Source organism: Delphinapterus leucas, chromosome 20 (assembly GCF_059928025.1).
Source record: "Delphinapterus leucas isolate spDelLeu-1000000601 "Yukka" chromosome 20, BTC_Dleu_Yukka2, whole genome shotgun sequence".
Lineage (NCBI taxonomy): Eukaryota > Metazoa > Chordata > Mammalia > Artiodactyla > Monodontidae > Delphinapterus > Delphinapterus leucas.
In genome coordinates, this window is record NC_143148.1 from 41,754,489 (window position 1) to 41,770,835 (window position 16,347).

General features: G+C 44.3%; 1 protein-coding gene across 5 annotated transcripts in view; it reads left to right on the forward strand.

Annotated features, from left to right (window-relative positions):
- Window positions 1-6,552: 6,552 nt before the first annotated feature.
- Window positions 6,553-16,347, forward strand: part of PHAF1 (phagophore assembly factor 1) — a 28,023-nt gene continuing 18,228 nt past the window's right edge. For 2 of the 5 annotated variants that reach the window (XM_022583507.3, XM_089903201.1), the window contains exons 1-3: window positions 6,574-6,670; window positions 6,779-6,894; window positions 12,629-12,711. In XM_022583507.3, coding sequence (XP_022439215.1) covers window positions 6,831-6,894; window positions 12,629-12,711 — 147 coding nt within the window. In that variant the 5' untranslated portion in view covers window positions 6,574-6,670; window positions 6,779-6,830. Of the gene's footprint in view, window positions 6,671-6,778; window positions 6,895-12,628; window positions 12,712-16,347 lie in introns of all 5 variants that reach the window. The other 3 variants (XM_089903199.1, XM_089903202.1, XM_089903200.1) reach the window with 3 other exon arrangements.

Genomic DNA, 16,347 nt, shown 5'->3' on the forward strand with positions numbered 1-16,347 from the left:
GATCCCACAGGCTGTGTGGCACAGCCAAAAAAAAAAACAACAACATTGGCGTTTTGATCTCCCAAACATTCTTTAAAGGTAAGATTTCAGTCACTTGCAGGCATATTTCAAGGCGTGATTCTCCTGGTAGCATCAATTCCCTTTCCTGCATCACCACCATATATACGGATATGGCATTTCAAAGATGTTCCGAGTCTCGAAAATTATAATTTGTAGAGTAGAATCACGGGTGGAAATGGCGGTTTAGTTCATTTAAATACAAGATAACTCTAAAAGTCACTGTATTAGTCAATTCTCAGCTTTTGGCCAGAATAAGCAACTTAAAGTCATTATTGGCCTTTTTCAGGTTTCAGAAACATTTGAAAATGTGAGAAGATAAGATACAGGGAGAAATTTTTTGTTAGAGAAATCATGTATATCCATGTATGGTAGGTACTAGCCATGTGTGGCTGTCGAGCACTTGAAATGTGGCTAGTAAAACCAAGAAACTGAATTTATGTTTTAATTTAAAAACTGAGGCAGTGTTAAATATTTTTCTGTTAAAACTTTGTTTTGGGAGGACTACATTCCATGTTAGCCTTTGAAAATTTTGTGTCCAGGTTGAGATGCACTGTTAGTGTAAAATACTAAATATCAAAATCTAATACAAAAGAAAAAAAAGATTTAATTTTTAATTTTGCTTACATGTTAAAATATTTTTATATACTGGGTTATATTGGGTTAAATAAAATACATTAAAATTAACTACCTTTTTCCTTTTTAATGTGGCTAGTAGAAAATTTTAAATTGCATGTATTGGCTTACAACAATATTAGGATTGTAAGTGGGCAAAGGACAGATCATACAACTAAAAGGAAAAATGTTAAAAAGAAATATTGAGGCTTACTATCACTGTTTAAAAAAAGAGATTAAAACAAAGTATGATTATTTTACCTCCTAGGATCATTTAGGGGAAAAAATGTATATATCCAGTGCCCTAAAGAGACACTGTCTCTGCCCTCACGGAACCTGCAATCTGGCTCAAAACGTAAACAAAAGCAATATTGTTTAAAGTTGTACTGGAAGTTGTGGCTGTTACGGGGCACATCTAACTTGGTCTGGGTGCTCAAGAAAAGCCTTCCTTGAGACATCTGAGCTGACATCTGAAAGATGGCAGACATTATTACAGCATTGAGAAGATGATGAAAGTATTACAGGTAACATGGCAAGTTTGAGAAACTAGGCGCAGTTGAGTACGACTGGACCATGGAGTGGAGGGGGCGCTGCCGCAGTGAGACAAATCTGAAAGGGTCAACAGGGGCCTGGATGAGGGTCACAAGCAGTGCTGGATGGGCTTTTCCAGCCATGTTAAAGTGTCTGGACAATTCCCTAGGGCAAGCAGGAAGCCACTGAGCGGTTGGGAGTTTGAGGGAATGGGTGGTTGATAAAGCTCGTTTTGGTTGATAGAACAAGACTAGAAGCAGCAAGTCAGTCCCACTGATCATATGGTGACCCAGTAGGGAGATTAAGGGTAGTTTAGTGGTCATGGAAACACTTCAAGCTGGAGAAAAAAGTACAGGAGACATAACTGGCAATTTTCCCCCATTTCTCTTATCTGGATAGGCTGGTTGTGTTGCCTAAAGACCCCCAAATTTTATTGGCTTAAAGACTTATCTCTTATTTGTTAAATACCCATCAGTGATTGACCTAGGCTGACAGAGCCATCACTGGAACATTGCCAGCCATGTGACAGAGCCAAGAAAATAGTGTGATGAAAGGGGCACTGACTTTTAAAACTGTCACCTGAAATTGACACATGAGACTTCTGTTTACATTTCATTGGACCTAGCAAATCACAAGGCCATGCCCAGCTGCATCTGGGCAGAAAACCACAATCCTACCTTTTGCCCAGGAAAGAGAATATTTGTGAATAGCTCCAATGACTATCACAGGCCACCCTTTGAATTATTAAATATTTAATTTTACTCTCTTGCCCTCAACAAAATATATCTACCATGGGAGACAACCTAAAAGTCCCAGCTGATCAGGTATTGAACTAAAATTCTGTGATATGTGGTTATCTGCCCACACAGCCAATATACAGTGGTGAAATAGGGACAGGAAAACTGCAGGAAACACTTCCATTCAGAAAGGGAAGAATCAAGTCATTGGTCTTTTACGAAATGACAGTTATGAAATGTCATTAGGGAGAACATTTGAAGGCCCCCTACTCTGAGAGGGGAGTGTTCTTTGTAAGACTGATTGGGAGAGACTCCCCAATTCATCGCTTTCCATGACCCATGGCCCCATCCCTGGTTTTTTGTTTTTTGTTTTTTACCTTGATAAATACAAGCAATTAGTAATCATGGTACTAAGATTCTGCTTTCCAAGCTCTTCAGCTAGGGCTTCAAACTTGGTACATTTCCTGCCTCCTAAATTACCACATGTGACAGTTTTAACGAAAGGATTAGCATCCTTCCAGCCTCCAGTGTCAGTTCCCCCAGCTACTTTCCTATCTTGACACCACCATCCATCCAGCTACCCAAAGCTGGAAACTTGTGGGGGTTTTTTGTTGTTTTTTTTTTTTGCGGTACGCGGGCCTCTCACCACTGCGGCCTCCCCTGTTGCGGAGCACAGGCGGAGCACAGGCTCTGGACGCGCAGGCCCAGTGGCTATGGCCCACGAGCCCAGCCGCTCTGCGGCATGTGGGATCCTCCCGGACCAGGGCACGAACCCGCGCCCCCTGCATCGGCAGGCGGACCCCCAAACACTGTGCCACCAGGGAAGCCCTGGAAACCTGTGTTTTTATCCCTGACTCTTTTTCTCTGTCATTGTCTACATCCAATCTGTAGATCCTGCCAGTGGATTCCATCAGTTCTCTGTCAGTACTAGATTTTTTTTTTAATTAACAGCTCTGTAGGTTTTTTAAAAAACAATTCATTTAAAAAATTTTTTTATTATTTATTTCTTTTTTTGGCCATGCTGCACGGCATGCAGGATCTTAGTTCCCCAACCAGGGATGAAACCCGTGCCCCTGGCAGTGGAAGTGTGGAGTCTTAACCACTGGACCACCGGGGAAGGCCTACTACTAGATTTTTTTTTTTAATTTTTAGTTACACACAAAGCTTTTACCATAACTCAGACACTCTTACAATTGCAGTCCTCCTAACAAATCTGTGAAGTTATGGTCATTTTACAAATGAGGAAAACTAAGGCATGGAGAAATTAAGTAACTTGCCCAAGGCATAAAACTCTTAAAGGACAGAACTGGGATTCAAATTCCCAGTCCATGTACTTAATCACTCACTATACCCTGACCTGAGGCTGTCCCTGCATATCTGACTTGGACCACCTCGATGACTACCTGTGCTCCCCTGAAGGTCTTAGCAGTTCACCAACATCCAGTTCAATATCTCTGAACATCCGCATCCTCAGTTCGGGGGAACAGCAGTTGCTGACATTCTCCCAAGTGGTCCTACTCCCCTGAGTACACCTCCTGCTTCTGCTCTGTGTATCAGGCTCTGGACTCTGGTCTCCTCCCAGACTACCATCCCAAAGCTGTCACTCCTACCCCTGACAAAAACCTGGATGGATCACACTTATGTCAATGGCTTGGGATAGCACAATGAGCTAATATAACCATTTGTTGTTGACTGACATTGTACACAGAAACCTGTCTGTTATCCCAGTAAGGAGATTCTTAGGGGCATCTCCAACCTTGTTCTTCCTCTTGGGTTTTCCAAACTAAAAATCCTTTTCACTGTTGATGAAAAAATTCATCAGTCGATTCAAGAAAGAAATAGAAAATTTTATTCAAGCCAAATTGAGGATTATAACGTGGGAACTGCCTCTCAGGAAGCCCTGAGAACTCTTCCACCCGTTAGAGGTCAAAGCACAGTTATATAAGTTTTTGAGACAGAGGGCTGTACAATAAATGACATACTATTGACAGTTTACACAATCCAGATCATGCATACCAGGTGAGTAGTGGGTCATGGGTCATCATGGCCCCTTACAAGATTAAGAAGAAAGGTTATCTCAAGGAGTTGTGACCCTTGATGAGATTAAGAAGGAATGTTATCTCCTAAGGAGGTCTGGTTAATGCAGGTGCATAACACACACTAAAGGGGAGGGAGGAGGCCCAAATTTTATGTTTAACTTTTTCTTGTCTTGCCATAAAATATGGATTTTATTTCATCATCACGTTGTTATCCATAGTGTGTGGCTTTCTCTTTCTCCTTCCTCTCTTATACCCTTCTTTGTCCACCGGAAATAAGTCCCTCCAAGTGTTTTTTAAATAGAAGAACCATTCCTAGTCTAGTTGGATTTGAGTTAAATTCAGACATTCCAAATTGACTAAGATTACTCCCCACCAACCTTATGTTTTTCTCCAGGCCAGCTGCCCAACAACACATCTTTAATGCTTGCCACACATTGTAAGAGGTAAATGTCCCCCTGATCACTGGCCTCTGCCTCTTTCCCTGTATTCGGTATTACTGATAATTTTTTGTTTATCTTTCAAGAAATGTTCTCCCTTTTATGGTATGGCCAATGTTCTATTTTATTTATTTATTTTTTTGGCCGCACCATGCGCACAGCATACAGAATCTTAGTTCCCTGACCAGGGATGGAACCCGTGCCCCCTGCAATGGAAGCATGGAGGAGTCTTAACCACTGGACTGCCAGGGAAGCCCTAAGGCCAATGTTTCTTTTATTTCTGATTTTACAGGAAAAAAATGGGTCATACTATACAATTTTGCACCTGGCTTTTTTCTCTTGGAGCTCCTTCCACATCAGCATATAGAAATATACTTCATTTTAAAAAATGGATCCTATTATACATATATATCAGAGTTTAGTTAGCCACTTTCCTACTGGTGGACATCTCAGTGACTTAGTTCTATTATTTTGGCATAGGATTCTGCAAATGGACATCCTTCTCCGTATTTGTCTTTCAATATTTATTTATTTATTTTGGCTGCACTGGGTCTTAGTTGTGGCATACGGGCTCTTAGTTGTGGCATGCAGACTTCTTAGTTGCCACATGCATGTGGGATCTAGTTCCCCAACCAGGGGTCAAACCTGGGCCCCCTCCATCAGGAGCACAAAGTCTTACCCACTGGACCACCAGGTAAGTCCCTCCATGTTTGTCTGTTTTTGAAATTTATTTATTTATTTATTTATTTTTGGCTGCGCTGGGTCTTCTTTGCTGTGTGCTGGCTTTCTCTAGTTGCGCCGAGCGGGGCTACTCTTCATTGCGGTGCGCGGACTTCTCATTGCAGTGGCTTCTCGTCATGGAGCACCAGCTCTAGGTGCGAGGGCTTCAGTAGTTGTGGCTCGTGGGCTCAGTAGTTGTGGCACGTGGGCTCAGTAGTTGTGGCTAACGAGCTCTAGAGCACAGGCTCAGTAGTTGTGGCACACCAGCTTAGTTGCTCCGGGGCATGTGGGATCTTCCTGGACCAGGGATCAAACCCGTGTCCCCTGCATTGGCAGGCAGATTCTTAACCACTGCCAGTAGCAGTGGCCAAGTTTTGATAGAGCCTTCCATGTTACACTCCTATCAAGCCAGTTTAAGAATTTAGCATGTCACTCTCTCCCCTGCTGAAAACCTTTCTCCCGGGGCAATGTAATGCAAAGAATTTGAGTTCTACCGCCTAGGTCCACAAGGCCTTTAGCCAATCTGGGCCTCATTTTTTTTCCTGCCTGTAAAGTGAGATTATAACCAATCTTGCATCTCAGGGTGGTTGTGAGAATCCGGAGGCTGCATTCACCAAGGGTCAGCTCCAGAAGAAGCCTGGTTGTCTTTCAGTTTTAAAGTGTCCCAGGGCACGGGCCAATAGCTCAGGCTGAACAGGCTAAAAGACCCCCTACTCCCGACTTGTAAATGAGGCAACTGAGGCACAAAGAGTACAAGCGGTTTGGTCAAAACCACACAGCGTTGGCGGCAAAGCCGGCTCTGGCGGAGTCGGAGCTGCTGCCCTGGGGGCTGCGCACAGCTGAAGGTACTCAGCCAGGAGGTCGGGCTTAGCTCCTCCCCTCTACCCTAGTCCTCTCCCTCAACTGCCCCCCGCCCCGCCCCTACGCACAAGCTCGAGCCCACTCCTCGGTTGCTCTGAGTTCGACCCGAGCCCCAGGGGCCACAGCGAGAAGGAATCATTCCTGAACAACTAGAGGCAGCTGCGGCCGCTGTCAGTCTCGGCACCAACCGGGAGTGCCAGGGCGCTGGCGCGTCTTGGGCTTTGAGACTCCGTGTCCTCCCTCCCCGCTGGACCTCAGGTGGTGCGCCCTCGGAACTCGCCTTTTGCGCCCAGTGACTGTGAGTGGGCCGTACATGCAGAGACGGCAGACAGGTGCTGTACAGCCATGTCACATGCATGTATTGCGTGGTTCAGACATCCTTGTGTGAAACGTGTGCGGTGTGGTGTGCAGATGTAGAGGTTCACAGAGTACGGCGCTCCTCGTTCCAAGAGCGCCAGCACTCAGGCCTCTCTCTGCCTTCGCCCGGACTGTCGCAGCAGCCTATCCGGAGTTTGCGCCTGAGTGACTCCGCCTTAGCTCCTCCCCCGCGATTGAAATCCCGCCTTCGCCCCGCCTCTGCCACACTTTACGGCCCCGCACGCCACTTTTGCCGCAGACGCTCCTGCTGCCGCCGCTGCTGAAGGCTGCTGCCGGTGAGGTGAGGTGAGGTCAGGTGAGGTGTGGTGTTGGGCCGGTAGCGCTGGCGACCGGGTAGAGGTGGAGAACAGGGCTGCCGCGGGTCGGCGGGGGCGGTGGGTCACCTGCTGCTTTGTTTCTTCAGCTCCGGTCCCGTCCGCACTGCCGCAGGGAGGCCGCCCCGGCGAGCCGAACCAATGCTGGATCTGGAGGTAGTGCCCGAGCGCTCTCTGGGAAATGAGCAATGGGAATTCGCTCTGGGTGAGTATGGGGTCCTCCCTCACGACCCTACTCGCTGATCCTTCCTTCCTTCCTTCCTTTCTGGCCCTTCCCACCTCTGGGCTCTGCTCCTTACTCCCCTGCGCCCGCGTCTCCTCGGCTCTTTGGAGCTCCAGCCACTAGATGCCCGCTCCGACCGCCCCGGCTCGGCAGCGTGCCGCTCTGCCAGGCCCTGACGCCCTTGCATCAGGCCTCGGCGGGGCCCCTCCTGGGGCAGTGCTTCAGTAATAATAACAATAACAATGGCTGACACGCCCCAGACATTGATTCAGGGCCAGGCCCTATTCTCCTCTGCATAATTATCTCAAGTATGCCGCCGGGGTCGCTACTCTTGTTATTTCTATCCCCATTTTACAGACCAAATAACTAAGAAGTGACTGACACCCTTAAACACCGCCACAGTGGTCTGTCTCCCTTTGCTCTTCTGGGCTGTGGGTAGCCTCTAGGAGAAACCCAGGCACTGTTCTCATCGTCAGATGTCGGGTGTCTGGTCAGGGGAGTTAAGGAGAGTTTGTGTGTGTTAAAGGAACTTCTGACTAGCTTCCTTCTCGTTTTTAATGTGGTTGATGTGTGGTGTAATCTAAACCCAGACCTTAGCCGAGAGAGTTAAAGGTTGAATGAAATAGGAGTTCGGGGAAAGTAACATTTAGCTTGTAGAAAATGCAGCTTGGCCATTTTGTGAGTTTTGGCCCATTTTTTCCCTTTCCTCAACGTCACTACCTTTATGTGTACAATCATTTGCATTCGGTAACCCCAGAGGGTGTTTACTTTTATGTTCCAGCACTAGGAAGAGGGGATGGGGAGTGGGTGTCTGTGCTGTTTGTTTGTGCAGGGCTGAACTTTTGTCACACTAATTTGGGCTACTGGACTGAGGCAGCTGCTCCATTGGGCTATAGCTTATCCTTGAATCTGGAAGACTCATGTCTATGGAGATAGGGTAGTTGAGAAACTGCAGAACAGATTTGCTGGTGCTCAGTGTCTCCGTGAACTGAACACAACAATCCTCCTCTGGGTTGTAGGAGCCAGTTTTATTGAGAATTTTCAGTCACCTTCTCTCGTAACATTGCAGCTTCTTGTGAAGCACCAAGAACTTGATTGAGAGGCTAATAATAATATCTTTGCCGCCAGGCCCATTTGTCATGCTGATGCTGTTTGGCTTCTAGTTAGGAAAGAACCTCCCCTAACCACAGCTTATGCTCATACCAAGACTTCACAGGGTGGAGTGAAAACTGTAACTATAGCTTCAAACTGTGCTTAATGGTGTGACCAGGTTGTGGGTCTCTGTAGTGCAGTCTCTGGGTCAAAAGTAGTGATTAGGATATCATTTGAGATTTCAAAAAAATTGGGTGGGAGAGTAAGGCTTCTTCTGTCAACTGTTGCTTTGATACCTTAACCCCTACTCCTAACTTTGCCAGTTTCTAGGAATTAAGGATTTGGGTAGTTCTTTTAGGCTGTCTAAGTAGCAACCACAAACAGTGAAAAGAGCATTTTTGTACATTGGGCCCAGAATTGAACTTTGAGTGAAAGCTTAGTTCCTCGGGGAACTAAGATCCCACAAGCCGCGCAGCATGACCAAAAAAAAAAATTCATATTTTTGAATTGTGTCTGTCTGAGAGATGGTGGTCATTTAACTTCCCCAAGCTTTTTATAAAAAAGTAATTTTTCCCTCTTTCTCAATCTTCTTCCCAGCCCTCAACACATTTAAACTGCACTTGAGGCTGATAGGTAGGGATAGGTCTAGTAAGTGGATCTGTGCTTTAGAATTACATTCTTAGGCTAGACTAAAGTCACCACAACCCTGTAAGGTAACCTCCATTTGCCAGATGAAGAACAGGCTCGGAAAGGCAGAGAGGAGAAAAAGAAGCCTAACGGATTTTCTGCTTCTCACTGCTCTGTCCTTCTGAGTATGGGCTCAGCTTTGTCTCCAGGTTTCTTTTTGGAATCTGTGCAAATGCAGATATATCTAGCCCTTGCCATCATCCACCTGGCACAGTGAGGAGCTGCATCCAGCTTTTTGGCTGCCTTCCTGGCCTTTGTGTACTCTTGGGAGATTAGGGAAATGCCAACAACACAGAGACAGGAAAGCCTAGGCAGAGAGGAATCTCTGAGAGTGCCACCCATGAGTTGACCAATAGTGGAGTAAAGGCAGTGCAAACTTGAAATGTTTTCAATGAGACTTGCAGGATGTATTGGTATGGAGACATATCTCTAAATTTGTTTTTAAATTAATCTTGAAAAAAATTGATAACTAACAAGGACCTACTGTATAGCACAGGGAACTCTTCTCAGTACTCTGTAATGACCTATATGGGAAAAGAATCTAAAAAAGAGTGGACATATGTATATGTATAACTGATTCACTTTGCTGTACAGCAGAAACTAACACAACATTTTATATCAACTATACTCCAATAAAAATTTTTTTAAAAATTAATCTTGAAAATGCCCAAGCAAGGTAGATTTAAAGGGTCACTGGAGAATGGTCTTCTCTGAGATTACCTTGTTCCAGAGAGACTGGGGGCTTACTCTATTGAAGGGTCATTATGTGGACTCTGCTTATAATCATTGAAAATTGAGTAAGAAGTGGTCATAAGCCCAGAAGAGCTTAGTCTAGTGGGAGGGAAGGAGTACAGAAATAGTTCATTTTATTATAATGACGTAGAGGTTGTATAGGGTGCTGTGGAAGGGGAGAAGAGACTTGACCTGACCTGGGAGTTCAGAGAAGGCTTCTTATTAATCTGTAGGAACCAATACCATTCCTGGAGCCAGTGAGCACCAGGAAGGCCCTATCAGAAGTCTACTGCCAGATTTTTCAACTACACTTCCATAGACATAAATCTTCCAGTCAGGTTTTAAAAAAAAAAAAAAAAAAAAGTGGGAAAGATAGACGGTGTGGGGAGCTGCAAGCAACTTGGTATTTTAATTAGAGCGTGATGTACTAGTGGAAGAAGATCAGATCCCCAGATTCCCTATTTGTAGTTAGCTGCCTGGGACACTATCAAAGAGTCTCTGTTCAGTGGAAAAAAGGATGCCTATTAGTAAAGTGTTGTGGGCATGGGTTTAGGAAGAAAGTTTGGAGACTAGATTTGGAGATATGGATAAGGAAGAGGAATCTAGAGGTTTCTGGCTTGAGTGACTGTGTTAGAGATGAGATCCAGAATACAGAGGAGAGGCCAGATTGAAGAGAAGATTAAAAAGTCACTTTTAATCTGTCAACTCTTTATTTGCCTTTTTTTAAAGGTTTATTTATTTATTTAAAATATTTATTTATTTATTTGGCTGCACCAGGTCTTAGTTGTGCCACGTGGGATCTTTAGTTGCGGCATGCGGGATCTAGTTCCCTGGCCAGGGATCAAACCTGGGCCCCCTGCATTGGGAGTGTGGAATCTTAACCACTGGACCGCCAGGGAAGTCCCTATTTGCCTTTTGATATATACAGAAAACAGATTGAGATGTAAGTCAGAAACTAGTTGTTTGGGTGAGTGAGGGATGGGCAGAAGGAAATACTGCCCATCATAGAGACTTGGGAAAGTTGGAGGAACAGCAGGAAAGAGTGGTATTGATGGAGACAGGATGAGACTTCTCAGAGGGAGAGGGTGGTCCTAAGGGCCTACAGGATCTATGTATTGTACCTAATTGCTTTATTTCACTCATTCAGAGCTCGACAGGTACATAGAACCACTTACTGTTGTGTGGTGGGCATGGTGATTGAGTGCTGAGGATACAGTCGTAAGACAGACATTGTCTCTGTCCTCAAGGAGGCATGTAGGGGAGACTCTTACAGATAAATAAATGGAATGGGAGGCTTCATTAGATAAGGCAGTCAGGGAAGTGAAGTGTGAGCCAAGACCTGAAGAGTGGGAAGAACCAGCTATGGGAAGAACATTTCAGCAGAGTTGAGTTAGTGCAAAAGCCTAAGGTGGCCAAGAGCTTGATGTGTGCTAGGAACAAAGGGAGGCTTGGTGAGCAGTGGAAAGAGTAGAGGAGGTGGCCAAGGTCCAGAATATTCAGGGCTGTTAGGTGATGGCATGTTGTTTGGGTTTTATCCCCCTGGATTGTGAAACCACTGGAGGGTTATAAGCAGGCAAATAATGAGTAAGGTGTAGGATGTGTAGACTGACCATATACTCCACACCCTTTGGGGGGTTAGGTAACTCTTAGAGCTAGAATGGTGCTCGGGTTTCTTTGCCATATACATGGTTGGTTCCCTTTAGAGACCTTTTGTAGCCTTCCTTTACCAGCAGCTGTGTGACAACTGGTCGTTGGTGGCTGCTTTGTCTCCTCCAGGTGGGTTACTCCCTGGAAGCCTCAGGACCCAAAGATTCCAAGGCCAGGAATTTGATGTGGTTAGGTGCAAAAGAACCATCCCTCAAGAAACTGGTTTGTGCCATGTGGCCTTCTCTTTCTCAGCACCTGAGGTTATCTGTCTTGCCTACATGGATGTTTGCCCATTCCCTATGGGAGAGACAGCATAGATGCTCCTCCATTTCAGGAATGGCAAAGCTGAATGGTGCATCAACTTGTTCATATTCTCAACAAACATTTAAGTCTCTACTATGTGCCAGGCTCTATGCTATAGAAGGCTGGGAAGTACCTTAAGGTGTGGTTCCCTCCAACTTTCTTCAAACCGTAGAATGGACCATTGAATGGAGGCAGGATTAGATCATTGTTTAAATGTAGATGGGTCACACATTTTTTAACTTTCTAATTCTTTGTGTGTGAGCTCTTTTCTGCACATCTCTCCTGGAATCAGAGGTAAACTGATCTTGAATGTGAGCCACAGTGCTGCCCCAAGGTCATATGGTGGTCCTTCTTCCTTTCTCTTATTACCTAGCCCATAATCCTTCAGTCCCACTAAATAAATGTTTATTCAACAGCCACTGTATGGGTCCCCAGTGCTGGGCATCCAGAGAGTGGTGAATAACACAGACACTGTCCTTGCACTCATGAAACTTTGTTTTTGGATTGTCTCTGTGAGTTTCTTGTTTGAAATATAATGCACTCTGTGAGAACATACTTTTTGCTGTTCCCCATGAGTCCCTGGAATCTTTGAGATGTCATTGGGATCTGGATTTCTTAAACCGGGGGCATATGTAAATTTGTTTAAAATGGCCCACAAGTTAAAAAATCAAGTGTTAAGATTTAGAGGATGTTTGTGGGTTGATAAGTGAGAATCCATTGAAATCCTTCATAAAATAAGTTGATTCTGGTAAATGTGTGATTTTTTTTCACTTTTTAAATGAGCCCTTACAAATCATGTGCTCCTGCAGACTAAAAGAGGAGACAGATATCAGAAGGGAAGAGAGGAAGGACCTGCCTAGGTTATATGTAATCATGGCAGAGTGAGAATCAGAACCTTGGCCTCCAGAGTCATGCAGTCAGTGCATTTCTTACTCTATTCTTTGGTTCCTGCTGACTTGCTTTCTCTAAGCCCTTTGCCTGCTTGGGATCAACATGGAAGTCCCCATTTCCAGGAAGTCTTTTATAGTTACTCCCTCCCCTTATACAATCCACTTATTCCCTTAGTGCTTGCCGTTAACTTTATTCTCTAGCTCTTACTGCTTATTGAACGTTTATTTACTCAATATGTCCATAGACTTTAGTGGCCTCTGCTCCCACCCCAGGCTTTACTACAGGGACTAATGCCAAGTACAGTGATAGATGCCAGTAAATGGATAGCCCAAGTAACCACACAGGTGTCCTTGCTTTATTTCAGGAATGCCTCTGGCTCAGGCAGTAGCCATTCTTCAGAAGCACTGTCGCATCATAAAAAATGTCCAGGTTCTCTACAGTGAACAGGTGAGTGGTGGCTGATTTGTTTACTGAAATAGCATCCCTACTTAGTGAATCACTTCTGGAGGCTGATGCTCTGGGAGATAATGACTGGCAGGAATTCCTAGGTCAATGCATCTGAATGGGAGAGTCTTCAACACTAGTCAGTTACCAAGTACATTTTCTTTGATTCTGAAACTTGTGGTTTTGATAATCTAGTGCTGCCAAGCTTAGACGAGCCGTAATAACCAAACTTGGTTTTTTTTTATTATGTTTGACTTACCTACTGGCTCTTAAAAGGGACTTTTTCAGTGGGTGGTCACCTCAAGGATTGTCTGGTCTTCTAGGGTGCTTGCCTTCCACTTTCATGTTTAGTCTTTTCTGCTTTGTTGATTGCTTTGGTTTGTGTTCAGGATTGTTGCAGTACAGATTTCTAGCTAGCACAGCATCCCAGACTTGAAAAAAAGCAGGTATAGCTCACCCCTTTACTGAGAATGATCTGATATATGGAAATTACAAAACATTGGCTCCAAGTTAATGGACATGTTTTACTTTTTTTTTTTTTTTGGTCTGATTTATGGTAGTCTCTATTAATGTTGTGCCCAGAATTAACCCCTATAGTATAATGTTATATGTACCTACAAGGACCTTTTCAGTTTCCAGAAAGAGTATACTATATTTTAGGTTGGCACTGGAGCAGAACTTTTTGAACATCAGGATTTCTTTTATTAGGTTTTATAAGTAAAGTTAGAAACATTTTTATAGACCTTTAGAAATAAGATTCTTCTTATCTCTAAAAATGCAGTCTCCCTTCTGTTGAACTCACTGGAATCCGTAGTTCTTCTGGACACAGACACTGTGGAGCAACCTTTGTGGTGCCCTATGTGTCATAAACCTCAGGGAATAGTTTTGATCCTACACAGGCTATAAGATGTTCTCAATGCCTTTTCTGAGACCCTTTAAGTACCAAAATGATGATTTTATTTCCATTTGTTTCAATTAGTTTCTGATCCTAAAGCAATTGACAGCTTATTTTTGACATGAAGAATGTTGTGGATTAGAGGTGGGTGAGATTTCTGTGAGGCTTCCCAGTTTGGCTTAGTGTCAGAGTTGAGCCTGTTACCTATACCCAAACATTATATTTCATAGTACTGTACCCCTCTGCCAGCCTAGTGAGGCCCCTGTGAGGGGTCCTTCTGAGACAGGGAATGCTTAATCTCCAAGCAAGTGCTTGGATATCCTTGTGCCTACCACAAAACACAGGACTTGGGCAGAGGTTCGTGGAGCCACAATGCCAAAATGGTTTCTCATTTATTAAGTGAAGGATGGTGACTTCCTCTTTTTTGCACTCAGATCATCCCTAACCTTATTTGACTTTCAGTGTTAGACCATGAGGGACTTACTCAGGACAGGTAGCAGCCATCAAAACAGGTATAATGGGCTTACTTCTTGAGCTTATAGCCACCAGTACATTTAGTTAAATCAGATTTAAGCACCCAAGATTAGATACATTAGAAAGTAGGCTTTAAACTTTCTTAACCAATTATTTTAAATGAAGTATATTTCATATATCACTACCTTGTTGTCTGTCATTCCAGTCTTTGGGTACAAATAGTAGTTTTAACATTAATTAAGCTAATTTCCCCCAGTGTCTTCTAAGCAGCCGGAATCATAGGGTTTTGGGGTTTTTTTCGTTTGTTCTATTTATTTATTTGTTTATTTATTTATTTACTTTTGGCTGCATTGGGTCTTTGTTGCTGCATGCGGGGCTTTTCTCTAGTTGCAGCGAGCAGGGACTACTCTTCATTGCGGTGGCTTCTCTTGTTGCGGAGCACAGGCTCTAGGTGCACGGGCTTCAGTAGTTGTGGCACATAGCCTCACTAGTTGTGGCTCACGGGCTTAATTGTTCCGCGGCATGTGGGATCTTCCCGGGCCAGGGCTCAAAACTGTGTCTCCTGTATTGGCAGGTGGATTCCCAACCACTGCGCCACCAGGGAAGCCCCTGGAATCATAGGTTTTTAAATCCAAACCTTGGTTCAGATCTATGCTTTTCCCCATTTCTTGGTTGTCCGACTGTAGCAAGTTAATAACCCGACTGGTTCTCCTTCTGTAAAGTGGATATGGTTTCCTTATAATAGAATAATCTTTTGATGAGGATCAAGAGGAAATAGTCTCTCAGAGCTCTCATATGGTGCTTCTTAAATGTGGGTCCTGTCCTCTTCTGCCCTCCTTCCCTTCCTTTCCCATTTGTGTCTTTGCTTCCCATCATGTGCAGAAAATCATTTGGCCCCATTAAACATTTCAGAAATATCCTGTCTCTAGCAAATCACACCTTGGAAATTAAATGTGCATATCAAGTAGGTCCCACCTTTCTTACAGGGAAGAGATGTTAACAACTAGCAGAGACAGCTTTACTGAACTGGAAAGTACCTGCTTAAACACCACATAGTACATATGTATTTTGGTTCTGTAGATATAAAGTACTAATAAAACATTAATTGTGAGGATGATTTGCTTGCTTTTGAAAATTGCTTGCTTTTGAAAATTGCTTAGTTATGTCCTGAATTGTAACAATGGCAGGGAAAAAATGATCAGATGTTGGGAGCGTGTAAGAAAATTCAGATACTCCAAGCAAGGATCTTGAAAGATGGCTAAAATCTTGCTTCATCCTGCTTACCACCATGGACTAGCCCTCTCAGAAATAGAACTGTGTATTCTGGGTTGAGAATAAGTGACCTAAGGTCAGGGTTCATTATTCCATTATCGTGCTTGACACCTAATGGTTTTAGACATTCATACAGACCTACTGGAAAATTACAACATTCTTTCTTCTAGTGTTTGCCAGGCATAATGGTGCCACCTGGGCCTGCTGTCTTGTGAAGCTCAGTGGGGTGGAGGGGAGCAGACAATCTGAGCTAATCTCAGAAAGCTCCTTCTAGAGAATTTTTCCAGTAAGGCCCACACCAGCAGTGGCACCTGGCCTTGCAGCCCATATCTCTGTCTCTCACAGGCATACTTTCATTTACTGGGCCTACCTTGAGAAGCTCTATAAAGAAACTTGTCTAAACCCTTTTGACAGCTGTGTGCCAGTTTCAAGAAGGGGCAGGGGTTTGGATGGTGGTGTTTTTTTTCTACTTCTGGGCAGCCTGGTTCAGGCATATGGAGAGTCTTCAGACTTTGAATTGATTGCATTGGCACAGAAGCAGGCAGGTGGGGCAGACTCTAGGAAAGAGTACTGTATGCTGAGTGCTGAGCTTGGTGCTTTCTGATCTACTATCTATGTCCTCATAACAACCCTGGAGGGGAAGGGATGATGGTATTCCCATGAAGAAACTAGAGCTCAGAGAAGTTTAGAGAGTCACTTAAGGTCACCAGCTCACCAAGACTCAAGGCCAGCTCTGTCCACTGATTTGCTGCTGCTCCCCTCCCCCCAGGACTCAGAAGGGGCAAATGTAGAAATATGACTCCTTAGGTATTAGACTTGGGCTTTTCACTTTCTGATACGGGATGGTGCGGGGAGGGAGGGAGGAGTAATAAGAGTGTCATCTCATACATAATCAGATCACAAGGTACTTCTTTGTCCTGGAATCTGGCATAAAACAGTCAAAGAATAAAATGTGTTTTCCTGTGGGTGGCACAGTACAGACAGCCTGGGAGTGAACG